The following is a 13,379-nucleotide window of genomic DNA, read 5'->3' as shown; positions in this document are numbered from 1 at the left end:
ATTTTATGTTGCTGTGCAGAAGAAGAAGGTTTAGGAACAGACGTTGATTTCTTTTTCTTTGGTTTAGTTGAAGTAGAACTTTGCCCTTTGGAAAGGGCCTATGTTATCAACAGGGTTTATTTTTTTTCTTAGTTAGGGTGACTTGTGATTTATGGTGGAGTGATGGATTTTGCTTAGAAAAACATGGATGTGTTCAAAGGAGAGGCTCCTAAATGGTTTGCTTCTTGGTTTTATAGACTTTTCTTTTTTCTGTCCTGGAGGATGAAGAGGTGGCTTAAAATGTACAAGAGAGGCAATGAATGCCATTTGAAGGAAGTCATGGAGATGCTGCTTTTCAAAGCAGCCTTTGCTCCTTTTTGCATGAAGGCGTTTTGTGGAAACATATCCAGTACACTCACTGCTGTGAGCAATGTGTCATGTTTTTGTTGGCATCAGAAGGCTGAGGCTGGAGAACTAAATCGTGTGGCTGGGAAACACCAGGCACACTCGTATGGGTCCAAATATCTGGAGGAGACAATGTGGGTGTAGTTCTGTTTGTATATTTTTTTGGATGGTTTAGAGGAAGGAGAGGGTGAGTAGAAAGAATGATTGCAGTTTAGCCAGACGATCCTGGAAGAGTCTGTGCACACAGAAAGGAAAACTGCTTTGTATTTATGTAGCTTTAAATACAGGTTTCCCACTTACTGCTGTTACGTGATATTTTGGTATCTGCAACAAGGGAGTTGAAGTTTTGCCTGAAAACTCCTGAACCTTGTCAATTTGTGCAGCATGTTATGATTCCCCAGCTCTTGGGATTAGGTAGTTAAATTTCAAATGATTCCAGAGCCTCTGATAGAAATTTGCTTTAGAAGCAACAGAACTCACAGCTGGTTCTTGTAACCCTGTGAAGAAGATTGAATTTGTCTGTAATTGTGCTGGTCTTGCAAATGCATCACATAGGAGCTCAGTAAATGCATGTCAGGAATCGAAGTTAGTTGCTGGAAAGGGACACCTAAAACACCTAAAAGGTCTAGAAAGATGAAATACCTTCTTCCTTCAGCCAGGGTTCTGTGAGGAAGGAAGGGATGCAGTCAAAAGGCTCTTAATTTTCACAGTCACAGGTGTAATTTATGGTCTACTAATGTACTGTAATGATCCAGAATCCAGAGGGCTTGTTAGATTCAAGAACACATCCAACAAGAATTCAAGCCCCATTCTTTCCCATAGTCACATTTTGCTTTCAGACTTCATTGATTGTTGTCATCTCCCCAAAAGTCCCTCCCTGTGTTCCTGAGCAGAACTCTCCAACTGACTGCTGTTTGATACACAGTAGTAGTGTTACTTCTTCAGCATTTTTTAGGGTGTGTTGTGCGTGGCATGGCAGAACAATGTGTTAGAGGCATCTGCATCTCTATGGGTATTTTAGATTTTACTGGTAAGAGTAGTTATTTCCTTTTTCTTTGTATATGTGAATTCCATGCTCGTTTGTGCATGTGGGAAACTGGGCTGTGGGAAGGGAAAGAAAGAGTGTAGTCATGCGGAGCAAAGCTCTGCCTCGTGGGGCCAATGTGTGGCAGGTTGGCAGTGGCTGCTGGAGGTTGTTAGAGCCGCCAGGTTGGGAAGCTAGGGTGCATAGAACCAAATCTTCCTCTTTCTTTCCCCTGCCCCAAATTTCCAGTTTTTCTCTGAGAAGGTCAGCGTGTTAAAAAGCACAGCCTTACCCTGTAAGTTTTGATTCTTAAGTTGTGAGGGGGTTTCAGATAAAGTAGTTGCTTGGCAGAGAAAATATGTAAACATGCTGTGTAAGTATGCTTATGTGACCCTGGCATGATTCTGATAGCTTTTCCAAATGTTTCAGGTAGATCGTCTCCAATATTTGTAGCAACTGCAGTGGTTTATTCCATTGATGTGATGTATGGCCTCACTTGAAGCACATTTTCCCCTTTGTATCAGGAATATTATAACTACAGACTTTTCTATTTAAAGAAAAGCGTTGGGTGGTACAGCAAAAGAGGTAGGGGGAAAAGGTCAAACATGAGGGTAGTCACCTCTTAAGGTTGGTGTTATAAAAAGCACATTTTTAAGTGGTTTGGGGAATGTAGCCACTAAATAATGCTTTGGGCTAAAATGTGTTATACAAGGCTTTAAAATAGAAACCACATTTTAATGCAGGCTTTCTCCAGAGGAAAAATCAGTTAGACGATTTGGTAACATTGTAAACGGTTAGTTGTCATTAGCACTAGGAGTAAAGATGAAGTGAAAAGGTTAAAAGATGTGGTCTGGAGTGATACGTGCAACATCTGTTGAAATAAGTCAGGTCTGTGTCCTTCTGCTGAGAGGGACAAGGTTAAACCTTAGAGTTTGCCACCAGGACCGCACTCCCTGGACATCATGCTAACTTTTCTTGTGCTTTCTACAAGATTTTCTTCTTCTCCAGGGTATCTTCACAGCCAGTTCTTGAAAACCAGGTACGTCAGCTTTCCAAAGCAGGGCCCGCCTCCTAGCGTGTGTGTACACACTGCTTGGCACCGCTCTCCTGATACCTGAATGAGGCCTCTAGGCATTACCACAACACAATTGCTAATAGTTATTATTGCTTTTTAAAACATTCAGTACATTCGTGTTAGAAGGAGGCTTCTGTGTTTGTGCCCCTTGGATTCCGGGATCTCGTTGCTTCTCTAAGACTTTATGCAATACCAGCTGCCTGGTGACTTGTTTGCCCAGAACATTTATCTAACAAGTGATCCTTGGGTAGACAGGATATTATTATCTATGATCTCTTGTAGGTTATGTTGTTTATTGTTTGAGGTTTTTCTTCTGTGCGTGTAAAAATATGGTACTGCTGTTGCTAAGAATGGGAGGAACCTAATAGGAAATAGAGTGGCTTTATCAAAGATCAGTGTCATTTCATCTGAACTGAGATTTCGGTGTCATGCTGTTCCAGCCAGAGTGATCCTTCTTGGACCTGATGGGGATTAGCGATTCAAGTAATTCAATTCTATACCAAGGTGTTTTTCTGGAAAATTGTCACAAGAAAAGACAAGTGAAAGTAAACAGAAATGTCTAATAATGCCTAACTAGATTTTTTTCCTGGCTTAATTTTGCATTTTGGTTTTCCTGATAATTATTTTGTAGTAATGTTGGTGGAAGGAGACCTCTTAAGATTTGGTCTGTCTCTTCTACAACCTGACTGCTCCCATCCTCATGAAAGTGTGAGGCCCCACAGATTTGCCCAGAGATGGAAAGCACCGAGCAAAGGTGCCAAAGCAGCTCTGGGCTCCCTGTGCAGGCTGAGGATGTGGTCACGTCTCCACTTGGAGTGCTCTGCCCGTAGCACTTCTGCTATTCTCAGTCTCTAGCTGGCTATTTACAAAGATGGTAATTGAGGAGTTCTTGGTAGTAGGTTAGGAGGAATATTGTCTATAGCAAACAGTTTTTTTCCTTAATCCACAAATTTCTCTTTCAGAAAAGAGTTGGATGTGTGGCTGTTTTCCCACTAGCTGGGCTCAGCTAGAAGTACAGAGAGTGGAAGGTGAAGGTTTTAAGAGGATTTTGGATGAGAGAAAAAGGATCAGCGTAGGAACTGACTTTGTAGGTCATTAAACTACCCACCTGCTGTCTCACCAGAGAGGCAGTGAGCCTACTATTTTGAATAACAAATATTTTAACATGGTTAACGTTGCTGTCTCTTCTAGGAGGAGAAATCTCAGACAGTTTTCAGTATCTCAGACTTAAAACAAGGATATTTTGATGCATCAAATTTGAAGTTCTGCAGTGGAGTGACATACAGACAGTGCTGCATCTCTGGACAACTCCATGTTCCATGTAATCCAAAGTTTTGGCTCAAATCTTGAGTTCCTTTTATAACAAGAAAATACTTTCCCATTTGTTATAGAACTGCAGAATAAATGTTGCTTTTTGAAAAGCAGTGAAAGTCTTCCTGCAGAGGCTGAATTTCCAAAGGAAGGAGTTTTACCTAAATAGAATGAAAAGTTTCAGGAAAACACAATAGTCTTCCTGTTGTACTTCAACAGATGTCTCAAGGCAAGTCAATTTATAAACGAACCAGTGTGAGATGGATAAGTAGATAAATAATTGTTGCATACAAAACAGCTTCTGTTTCTTTTCCCTGAAGGGTTTCGGACCTCTTATATCAGCTTATGCTATATTTTAGCACAGACAAAAATAAGTCTGTCTTCTCTTTGAAACCTTTTCAAACTAGCCATCTGCTTTGCCAGTCATATTCAGACCTATACCAATATTTTTTCTGGGGAGATATAGCAGCATATGAGTCAGGGTTTTTATTTTTAGCTCTTTCTAGTTCTATAATTTTTGTTGTCATTTTTTTTTTTAAAGGAACATTTGGAAGAGTTGAGTTTTAAAAATAAATTTCTGACAAAATGCAAGTAAAACCAAATCAAACAATGTGGTGTAGTCCTATATGTATGCTGAGTACTAGTTACTGTGTTCTTTGATTTGATACTTGCTGATTTTCCTGTCAGGTAAGTAGCAGTGGGGACATAGAAGGAAGTGATCATGATGTAGTCATGATCACTTCATGATCCCTTACAAAATAAACCTAACCATTGTGATTATGGGGATAAAATGGCAAGAGTCTACATTCTGTGATTATTGATGAAGAGATGTTTGAAGCCCATGAAAAGTAAATTAGAAAATATGTTGGAAAGTATTTAGGCTGACGGGTTGCCCACTGGTAACTGTGCAGTGTCAAAGAGCACAGTTTGTTTTGCTGCTAGGATGTTTATGTAGGAGGGAGGATATTCTTTTCATTTATTCAAGGGCAGCTGTTGATGCTGATCTTGGTATAGACACAACCAGGTCTTCACACTACTGCAACAAAATGTAAATCTCCAGTATGTTAAGTCTTGAAATGAGGACCAATTGGTATAGAGAAGCAACAGCTAAGGATGACTGGGACCAAGACTGTTTCTCCTCAGTGACAGCAAACCACTGTTTAATGGGAGAGATCTGTTCTGGTCTTAGAGGGTACGAATCTTTCTGACTGCTGTCCTACCATATCCTCAGGTGACAAGCTAGAGTAAGACAGGCAGAGAAGAATCAGTGCAAGGAGATTTGGTTGAGAACAGAATTCTTCCCATGGTTTCCAGCCACCACAGGGAGGCAGACGGAGAAATAAACATAGCACTTTGCTGCAAGGTGATATAAGGTGATAGAAAGTATCAAGATTATTCACTATTTTAAGTAGTTATAAATAAAGGCAGTCGTCTGCATATGTTGAGCATTTGCTTTCTTACCTAATGTGAGTTTTAAATCTTATGTTTGGTGTTTCAGAAACTGAGTGTGTGTGTTGTTGAAGCCATTAATAACTGAGGAAAACACACAGAAAAGCCCACTTGAATGTTTCAAGCAGTAATACTTGCAAAACCTGGGCCATCTGCTTATTGCTGGATTATTTTTAGAGAAACAACGAAGATGTTCAGGAGCCAGAGGCATTTTGGCATCTCATCTTGTTCCTCCTCTTGCACCTGAAGGTGGCATCTGGGCATCCTGCTAGCACAGCATGGCTCATGTGCTATTTTTTTCTTGTGTCGTCATTGAAAAGTTTACAGAGCTGCTGTGTGGATTTAAGTTGTAGGAAGTGCTGACATTCCCATGCAGCTGCTGTCATTGCAGAGCCTTGATCTGATTGTATGCCAGCATTTTCACATGACCATTCTTCTGTGCTGTAATACTCAAATGTGAAGCTGCTTGTCAGCTGGGGACTGTAGACCAGAAAACTGGAGGTCAAATCTTCCCTAAAATAATAAAAACTTAGACTGAAATAGTGTGTTTTATTAAGGAAATGCTGCCAGGTCTGGAAAGCAATATGTAATGGCAATAAGAAACTGGAAATGTTCTTATAGCCCTTTTGGAGCGGGGAAAAATATATCGAAATGAGTAATTTGCTTCCAAAACCCAAGGAGCTGAACTTTGCAAGTCAAAGACCTCTCAGAGTGACGTGTTGGTTTGTGGTGATGTCCAGGGCTCCTCATGAGGTGAGGTCAAGATGCTGAGATAGGTATTACATGGAGCTGTAGTAAGGAGACAGCAGAATATATCCAGGAGAAAGGAAGCTTTATCCTCCTGCTTATGGTTATCATATATGGGAGACCTCCAGTGTAGAGGTCAAGTGGTCTGCCCTGGAACAGCAGCAAAGCTGGAAATTGAACCCAGGTTTTGATTCCCAATCAAATGCTTAGCCCACAAATCCATCCTGCTTCTCAGATCCCTCCTGAATTGAGGAGGCTGGGGCAGGGCTGCAAGAGTTCTGCTGCTTATCAGGAGCCAGACTGAATTACAGTGTTGGTCCTCTTGATAGTGCTTATTATTTAGAAAAGGGAAAAAATAATAAATGCAGCATTTTGTTTGTTTGTTTAAGGTTGTGGATTTCTTCAACTATATCCTGCTTAACTGTTTTGCTGCAGTTCAAGGAAAGACTGAATGCTTCTGATAGAAATAAGATAAAGTGCTAGTTCTGTACTCCTGGAAAGAGAGTGTTCTTATATTTCTATTACTTCCCTTGCACCATCTCTGGCACTTGTCCATTGCCTGTACTGAGCCAGTTCAGGTTACTGGAAGGTTTCTGCAGACACCACGAAGCACCCGGAGTCCTGCAGTTGGAGCAGGGGGAGAGGTGACTCCTGTGCCTGGGAGGAGAGTAGTCTGTACAGCTGGGTTAGTCCAACTGTAGCCAGTGACTCTCACTTCAGACCTTCCCCTCCCACCCCCAGTATCTGATGTCTTGCTTTGATTTTATAGAATCACACACTGGTTAGGTTGGAAGGGACCTTAAAGTCCATGCCGTTCCAATTCCATGCTGTGGGCTGCCCAGGGCCCCATCCAGCCTGACCTAGGGCACCTCCAGGGATGGGGCACCAACCACTTCTCTGGGCAGCAGTGCCTTACCACCCTCTGAGTAAAGAATTTCCTCATAAAATCTAACTGAAATCTCCTGGTTCTTCTGTTTCTCTAATTGGTCTCAACTGTCTTGTCAGTCTAGCTTATTGGTGGTTTGTCTTTTCTAGGGCCCTCCTGAAAGTTAATTTCTGCCACATTACCTGTGGAGAAAATAATAAGGGATCTTTACCAAACTGAGATGGGTGCTGTTCTGATGGGAAGCAACACAGATATTGTTCTTTTCCCTTCTATTCCTCTCAGCCTCATTTACACAGATAACTTTGCAGTGGTACACGTGCACAGGGTTCAGTTAGCTCTAGTCACTTGAGAAAACTAGGAACAGGGAACTAAATAAAAATCTTCCCTTTCCTGTGCTGGCATTTTCACTGGAACTCCTTCCTTTGCTGACTGTGCAATTGCTGTGCTGTTATTCTCTTGCAAGGGATCCGTCAATAGCTGTGTAAATTTCTCTGCTGCTCTTGTAAGCTTACAGTAGGTGTGTGACAAAGCTCTTAGAGGTTTTTGGGAAGAGTGCTGTACATTTATGGTCTTTACAAGCGTTAGGGCTGTGGATGTGAGCCCGGCATCCACTTGTGATATGGAACACTGGGCGACTTCCCAATGATAATAGCTTTCTTTTGGAATTCACTTGACCCACAATTGAACTAGTGACCTAGGGGTGAAAGACTCAGGCACTGTATTGAATTACTGGTCATCTAAACCATTTTCAAGCTGGTGATTATAGAAACCAGTCAATTCTTGAGGTGTATTCCATGCCATGTGTAGATAGTCAGAAATGTTCTGCAAAACTGCGGAGCTTGCTGGCCAGCTCTGCTTGCTCACAATTGTGAGATCTAGCCTGTCACTATCAAGAGGCATTGAAAGAATGTCATTTTAACAAGTTAATCTGGATGCATCTGCAGGTTCTTCATAATAAAGGTAATTGTACATTGAATATTGAATTGGTACATAAGCCATTGAATTGTGAAATTGATCTGTGTACCTGAAAAATCTGATAACCTCTGTAGTCTTTGTGCGTTAGATAAACTTATAAAATGGAACAACTTAATTTCTAACCTTACCTTAATATGTATGTGTTTAGTCAACCTTCATCTAACTGGAACTGGTTAACTAGCTAATGTCATTTAACTGGAACATAGCTGCAACTGCTACTTAAAAAGGTCAGTCTGTTACTGGCAATATCATGATAATTCATGTGCGTCATTATCAGTTTCATAAAGCAGGGTGCAAGATTCAAATTTGTATCTACTACAGATAGATAAACCTAAAGAAACTCTGTTGGCTTCTGTTGAAGTTTGCAGGGATTTAGCAGGCTGCATCTTGCTCTACAAGGCATATCTAAGTAAATTCTATTATTGTTATGTTTGTCTGTTGCTGGAAGTGATGGAGTGCATAAGAATAGTTTTTCTTTGTGATAGAAATGCATGCTGACCTAATGCTGTTACTTTCTGTCTTTCTGATATTTATGCAGTATTTAACTTGACTAACAATGTGGATTTGGAGAACACCAAAAGGAAAATGGAGCTGTACCAGAAGGATAACAAAGAAGTCATTCAGAAAAACAAGATAAAACTGGTTAGTTTAACTTCTGCTCTCCCTTACAATTTTTATTCATTAGCAGAAGAATTAAAGGATTTTCAAGCAACATACTTTCTAAAATATCTTAAAAACAAGCTAAAACTTAAGGCACTATGATACTTCACTTTGTATTCAAAACTGCAGTATGCTAATAGTCTGTGATAATAATACTTAGTGCTGCTTAAAGAGATGAAATTGACAGTTGAAATGCAATTATCCTTTATTTTGGAAAGCATTTAAAAAGAGAGACAGGCAGTGAAGTCTGCATTTGATACATCACCACTACATTGTGCTGGCAGTCTCATTGGACAATATCCAGGAGAGACCAACTTCATTCCTCTACTAGGACAATCGCTCCTTTCTCATCTGAGTGGTAAAAAGAATCCAGATGCAGACATTATGAAGCTCCCAGGAGAGAACTGTAAAACTGAGGGAAAGCACAGGTCTGGCTTATGCAAAATTTAAAATGAAAGATGTTGAAACAAACATTTAAACTTCTGTTCAAGAGCTGATAACAGTAACATCGAGGGCATTGTATACATGATCTATATGCAGAACACACAGTTCTTTGAAGGTGTATTCACTAAAATATGGCTCAGATATCATTTTGTTCTTTAAAAATAAACTTTCAAATGTTTCCTTCTGTAAGAAAAGTTTAATCTGTTAAGTGCTTGTTCAATATAACAATACACATCTTTATTGGTTCTTGAAGGAAAATGTCTGCCCAGAGTGTGACTTAGCAAGGCTTTGCGTTTGTATTCCAGTCGCACTAAGGACTGGCTTTCAAATCAGTAAGGGTGAAATCCTCACTCCCCTAAAGTCTGTGGCAAAACTCCCAGTGATTTCTTTAGCACTAGGGTTTCACAGGAGGAGACTGGAATCTGAAAAATGTTTGTTTGAACCTCTTGCTCTTAAAGGCAAGGAAATTTCCCTAGGGGACCATCTCTCTGATCTGTTATCCTGTGTGTGACACCGTGCAATATCCTTTGCTTCAGAGCTGGAAAAGACCTTGCAAGTATTTGGTTATCTTACTTTACAATGTAGACACAACCTCTAGCGTTGCCATAAGAATAGTGTGCTTTCCCTGCTGCCCATCTTGCCATTCATGTACTTGACTTGCAGACAGCCTGTGCACTAGCAGTGCGATCACATCAAGCAGCACAGTAATGCTCTGTATCCGCTCAAGCCCTCTGGGTCTTCTGTTTCCTCTGCCGTATGGACTTGCTGTGCTAGAGGCTGTCTTGTGGAAGCTGGGCAAGTCTGCATGTGTGCAGATCTCTCGTAAGTCCGGATTCTTTTATTTTTGAACAATTGAAACAAAATAATAGACTTGACCCAGTTGCTATTACAAAAACACACAATCTTGCCCATTAATTTACCCCTCTCCTGAAAGCTGAAATGATACTTCTTTTTTTCTCTAGCTCTTTGTGTCACATTTTAGAATGCCTTTTCTCCTTGGATGGGAAAATATGTAATTTCAAGCCTAAACTTCTTATGGTCAGTCTTTGTCCCTTCGTTCCTGGACTGACAGATAAGTGTCCACTGCCATGATTTGCTCCTGAGGAAATGTTGACATTTTCTGTCACTCTTGAGACATGTTTTATTTATTTATTTATTTATTTATTTATTTATTTATGTATTTATTTTAACTCTTGTCCTGTTCCAGGCAGAAAGGACCAAAGTTGAAGGCCTCAGCAGTTTTTTCTCATCTCTACTGGAAATATGTTGACATGAGTGTTTCTAAAGTTGTTTTTCTCTTGTAGCGCTGTCACAGAAGAAATTCAAAATCAGTAGTGATCAAGTAGCACATCATGTTATCTCTTCTTTTGTTTTGACTTTTCCCCAGGCCTTCGCCATGATCATCTTTATTTCCTCAGATCATGGAACTGTGTCTAGACTAGGTTTAAGCTTGACACAGCCCTTGCTGCCTGTTGAGCTCTCTTGTTTTTAATTGTTTTGTTTGGTCTTCCTTTCAGAAAGAATTTTATCTGACTTATTCTTCTGTTATTGCTGTAGCCTGATCTAGTTTACGTTTGTATATTAATTTACTTATTCCTGGCTCTGATTATTCTCGGCTGGTTTTTCAGATCCATCGGCACTTTCTTACTGTTTTGCTTTTGTTTCATTGCAACGTCCAGGCAGTTTTTATTGCAGAAACATGGAAGAGGCTTGGAGTGTTTATAGACTCTGAGCTCTTAGTTTTGCTGACTGAACTAACTAGATGTATTAATTCTTTGAAATAACTACAGTTAGCAATGGGAGGATTTTTGTTTGTTTATTTCCTTTCATTGAATGCAAAGAGAGAGCATCTTATTGACCTTCTGTTCACCAGTGTCACTGCTACTTGCAGAATGAAGGCATCGTTCATTGACTCAGTGGCAAGCGTTGAGATCTGTCAGCTCTTGCATCAAGGAGTAACTGGGCCTCCCTGGGACCCAGCAGCCTGACCTGCTAACAGGATGTTTTTCAGCATATTCTGGCCTATGTCACATCACTATGCTTTATGATACAACTTTGGGTCGTGTTACAGGAACAAATTTTTCTAAGCTCCTGGCTGCAGTGATTTTCTACTTAAATCCCTTTAGTGGATTAATCAACCATTTAAACTTTATATGATTTTAGTACTTTCTGCATTTATTTTGGATCTCCTTTTGCTTCGTTATTTTTGGGAAGGAAGATTTGGGAAGATGTTTTCTGTACATAATTGTTCTATACCAAATTCCCTCCAGTTGGCATTCTTTTGATTCTCTCTTCTGTATAAAGTTGTTCACCTTGAATCCTTTTTTTTTTGCCTTTCAGTGGTTCTGTTATTTTTTTAGCCCTCTTCTTTTCAGTTCTACTGTGAGTTTTAAGTACAGTTGACTCAGCAGTTTTAAGAAGCCTTTTTTTTATCTTCAGAAGTTAATCCTGAAACAAAAACTCAGTTATCTTTGTCCTCGTAAGCTGTTTCTGTTCTACTCCTGTAGCACAAAAGTATTATTCAAGTTGTAGGAAAAATACTTCACTTACCATTACACCTGTAAGATGTTCAGAGTTCATTCTTAAATATGTTCTAGTTCATCCACTTCTTCTGTGCCACTGATGAACACGAGTTTGTGCACAAGATACAGCTGATCCGGAAAGGGGGTGACAAGGGAAAGTTTTGTGAAATTATATTTTCTGTCACTTTCTTACATCTCTTAAGAAGTAGTGTGTGGGGGAGTGAAGAGGGATGCCTTCATTTTACTGCTAAGATAAAAGGAAAAGCCATTGACATTCTCTATCATTTAGAGCCAAAATCTAGATGGATACTTCTACCGCAGCAAGGTGAAAATCTGTCCTTACTCTGGGCAGCAAGGGAAGGTAGAATCATCATCCTTAATGACCATTAAAAAGTAAAATTTGGCTGCTTTCCCATTGCTTGGTCTGCCCTATGTCCTCTGATAGGCAGAAGAGTTGTGAGAGATCTCAGTTCATGCAAGGATGAGAAACTGACTCTCAGCAATCTTCATGTTTCCATTTCAGACCCGGGAGCAGGAAGAGCTGGAGGAAGCTTTAGAGGTAGAACGACAGGAAAATGAACAAAGGCGACTGCTTGAACAGAAAGAGGAGCAGCTACAACAGATGATGAAAAGGAAGAATAAACAAGCACTCTTGGATGAACTGGTGAGTAACAAAACTGGAGGCTTTGAATGCTCTATAGCAGAGCAAATAGGTTTATATACATCTCTTTCAGTTCACTGTGGAATTAACCCAGCTACCCCTTACTGTTTTCTTGTCTTGCATGTTTTGTACTACTGTTCTGTCTCCTTGCACTTATTGCAATGCTAGAAAGAACTGAACAGTTTTGGTAAGCCAAGGCCTAGTGGGAGAGTGCTTCTGAGTTATCACAAATAGCTCATAGACCGAATGGACTCATTGTCCAGAATTTCTAATGCTGGTCAGGAATTATAGGGAGAGCATTCTTTGGTATTTCAGTGCAAAATTGATTCCTGATAAGTTGCAGAAGGCTTGTTTGGATATTTAGAAGATTTTTATTTCAGAAATGTCCTTAGTGAGTGTAGCCACTGTATCAGTTTCCTTAACAGTTGATATTTCACTGTAGATCTGAAGAAGAGATAGAAGTGTAGATTTCTATTCAGCTTGACAATGTGAAAGCCACAAGATGAAGGTTTGCACTTAAATAGCTGATGCAGTTACTACTCCACCTCAAACCTGATGGATGATGAATGAGTTTTGCTATGGTGTAGTCTGTGCGACTGCCTACTTCTGTTTTATTCAGCTGATGATAATTGCTTCTGCTGTGGTGTATGTCTGGTCAGGCAATTTGCAAAGAGGTAGAGAGGAGCGACTTAAGTTGATTCAACCATAATATGAAATCCTACCACTGTTTGTTAAGCAGTTGTGAATATCTGTGGCTGACAATCTGATATGCTGAAGCAAAGCAGTAATCAGGAGCTACTTCATGAGCTCAGCTGTTTCTGCAGTAGAGAAATAAAGAACAGGTAACAGTATTCTCATGATGTAATTGAGCATTGGTCAGCCCATTTTGGGTCAGAGCACCTAAATAATAGGCTGGGTATGGATCACACAGGAATCTCTGCATTGGATCAGCATAAAAACTTTTTCATTCACTATCTTCTGCTCAGCAGTGGACTGAGTGAGTGCCTAGTGAGGGGCATAGAGGCACGGCTAGTCCTAGAATGCTTTCTCAGGTTTCAAGAGGAGAGTTCCTCGCATGGAAGCTTGGAAAGAAGACCAGAGGCTTAGCTGCTACTAGGAGAAGAAGGTTTCTTGCTCTGAACCTGTCATGTTCTCTTCTGGTGGGCATTTTGTGCATGAGATGCTTCTGATGTGAATAAAAGTTGGATTGAAAAAGGTGAAGGTTGTATAGACTACTGAAG

General features: G+C 40.2%; 1 protein-coding gene across 3 annotated transcripts in view; it reads left to right on the top strand.

The window, feature by feature from the left end:
• The window catches only part of MNAT1 (MNAT1, CDK activating kinase assembly factor), a 115,158-nt gene that overhangs the window by 31,709 nt on the left and 70,070 nt on the right, over positions 1–13,379 (top strand). For all 3 annotated transcript variants that reach the window (XM_004936442.5, XM_040701603.2, XM_046942456.1), the window contains exons 4-5: positions 8,390–8,493; positions 12,001–12,141. In XM_004936442.5, the coding sequence (XP_004936499.1) occupies positions 8,390–8,493; positions 12,001–12,141 (245 nt within the window). The remainder of the gene's footprint in view (positions 1–8,389; positions 8,494–12,000; positions 12,142–13,379) is intronic.

Source organism: Gallus gallus, chromosome 5, assembly GCF_016699485.2.
Source record: "Gallus gallus isolate bGalGal1 chromosome 5, bGalGal1.mat.broiler.GRCg7b, whole genome shotgun sequence".
NCBI classification, from domain to species: Eukaryota; Metazoa; Chordata; class Aves; order Galliformes; family Phasianidae; genus Gallus; species Gallus gallus.
This window is presented reverse-complemented; position numbering and strand designations above follow the sequence as displayed.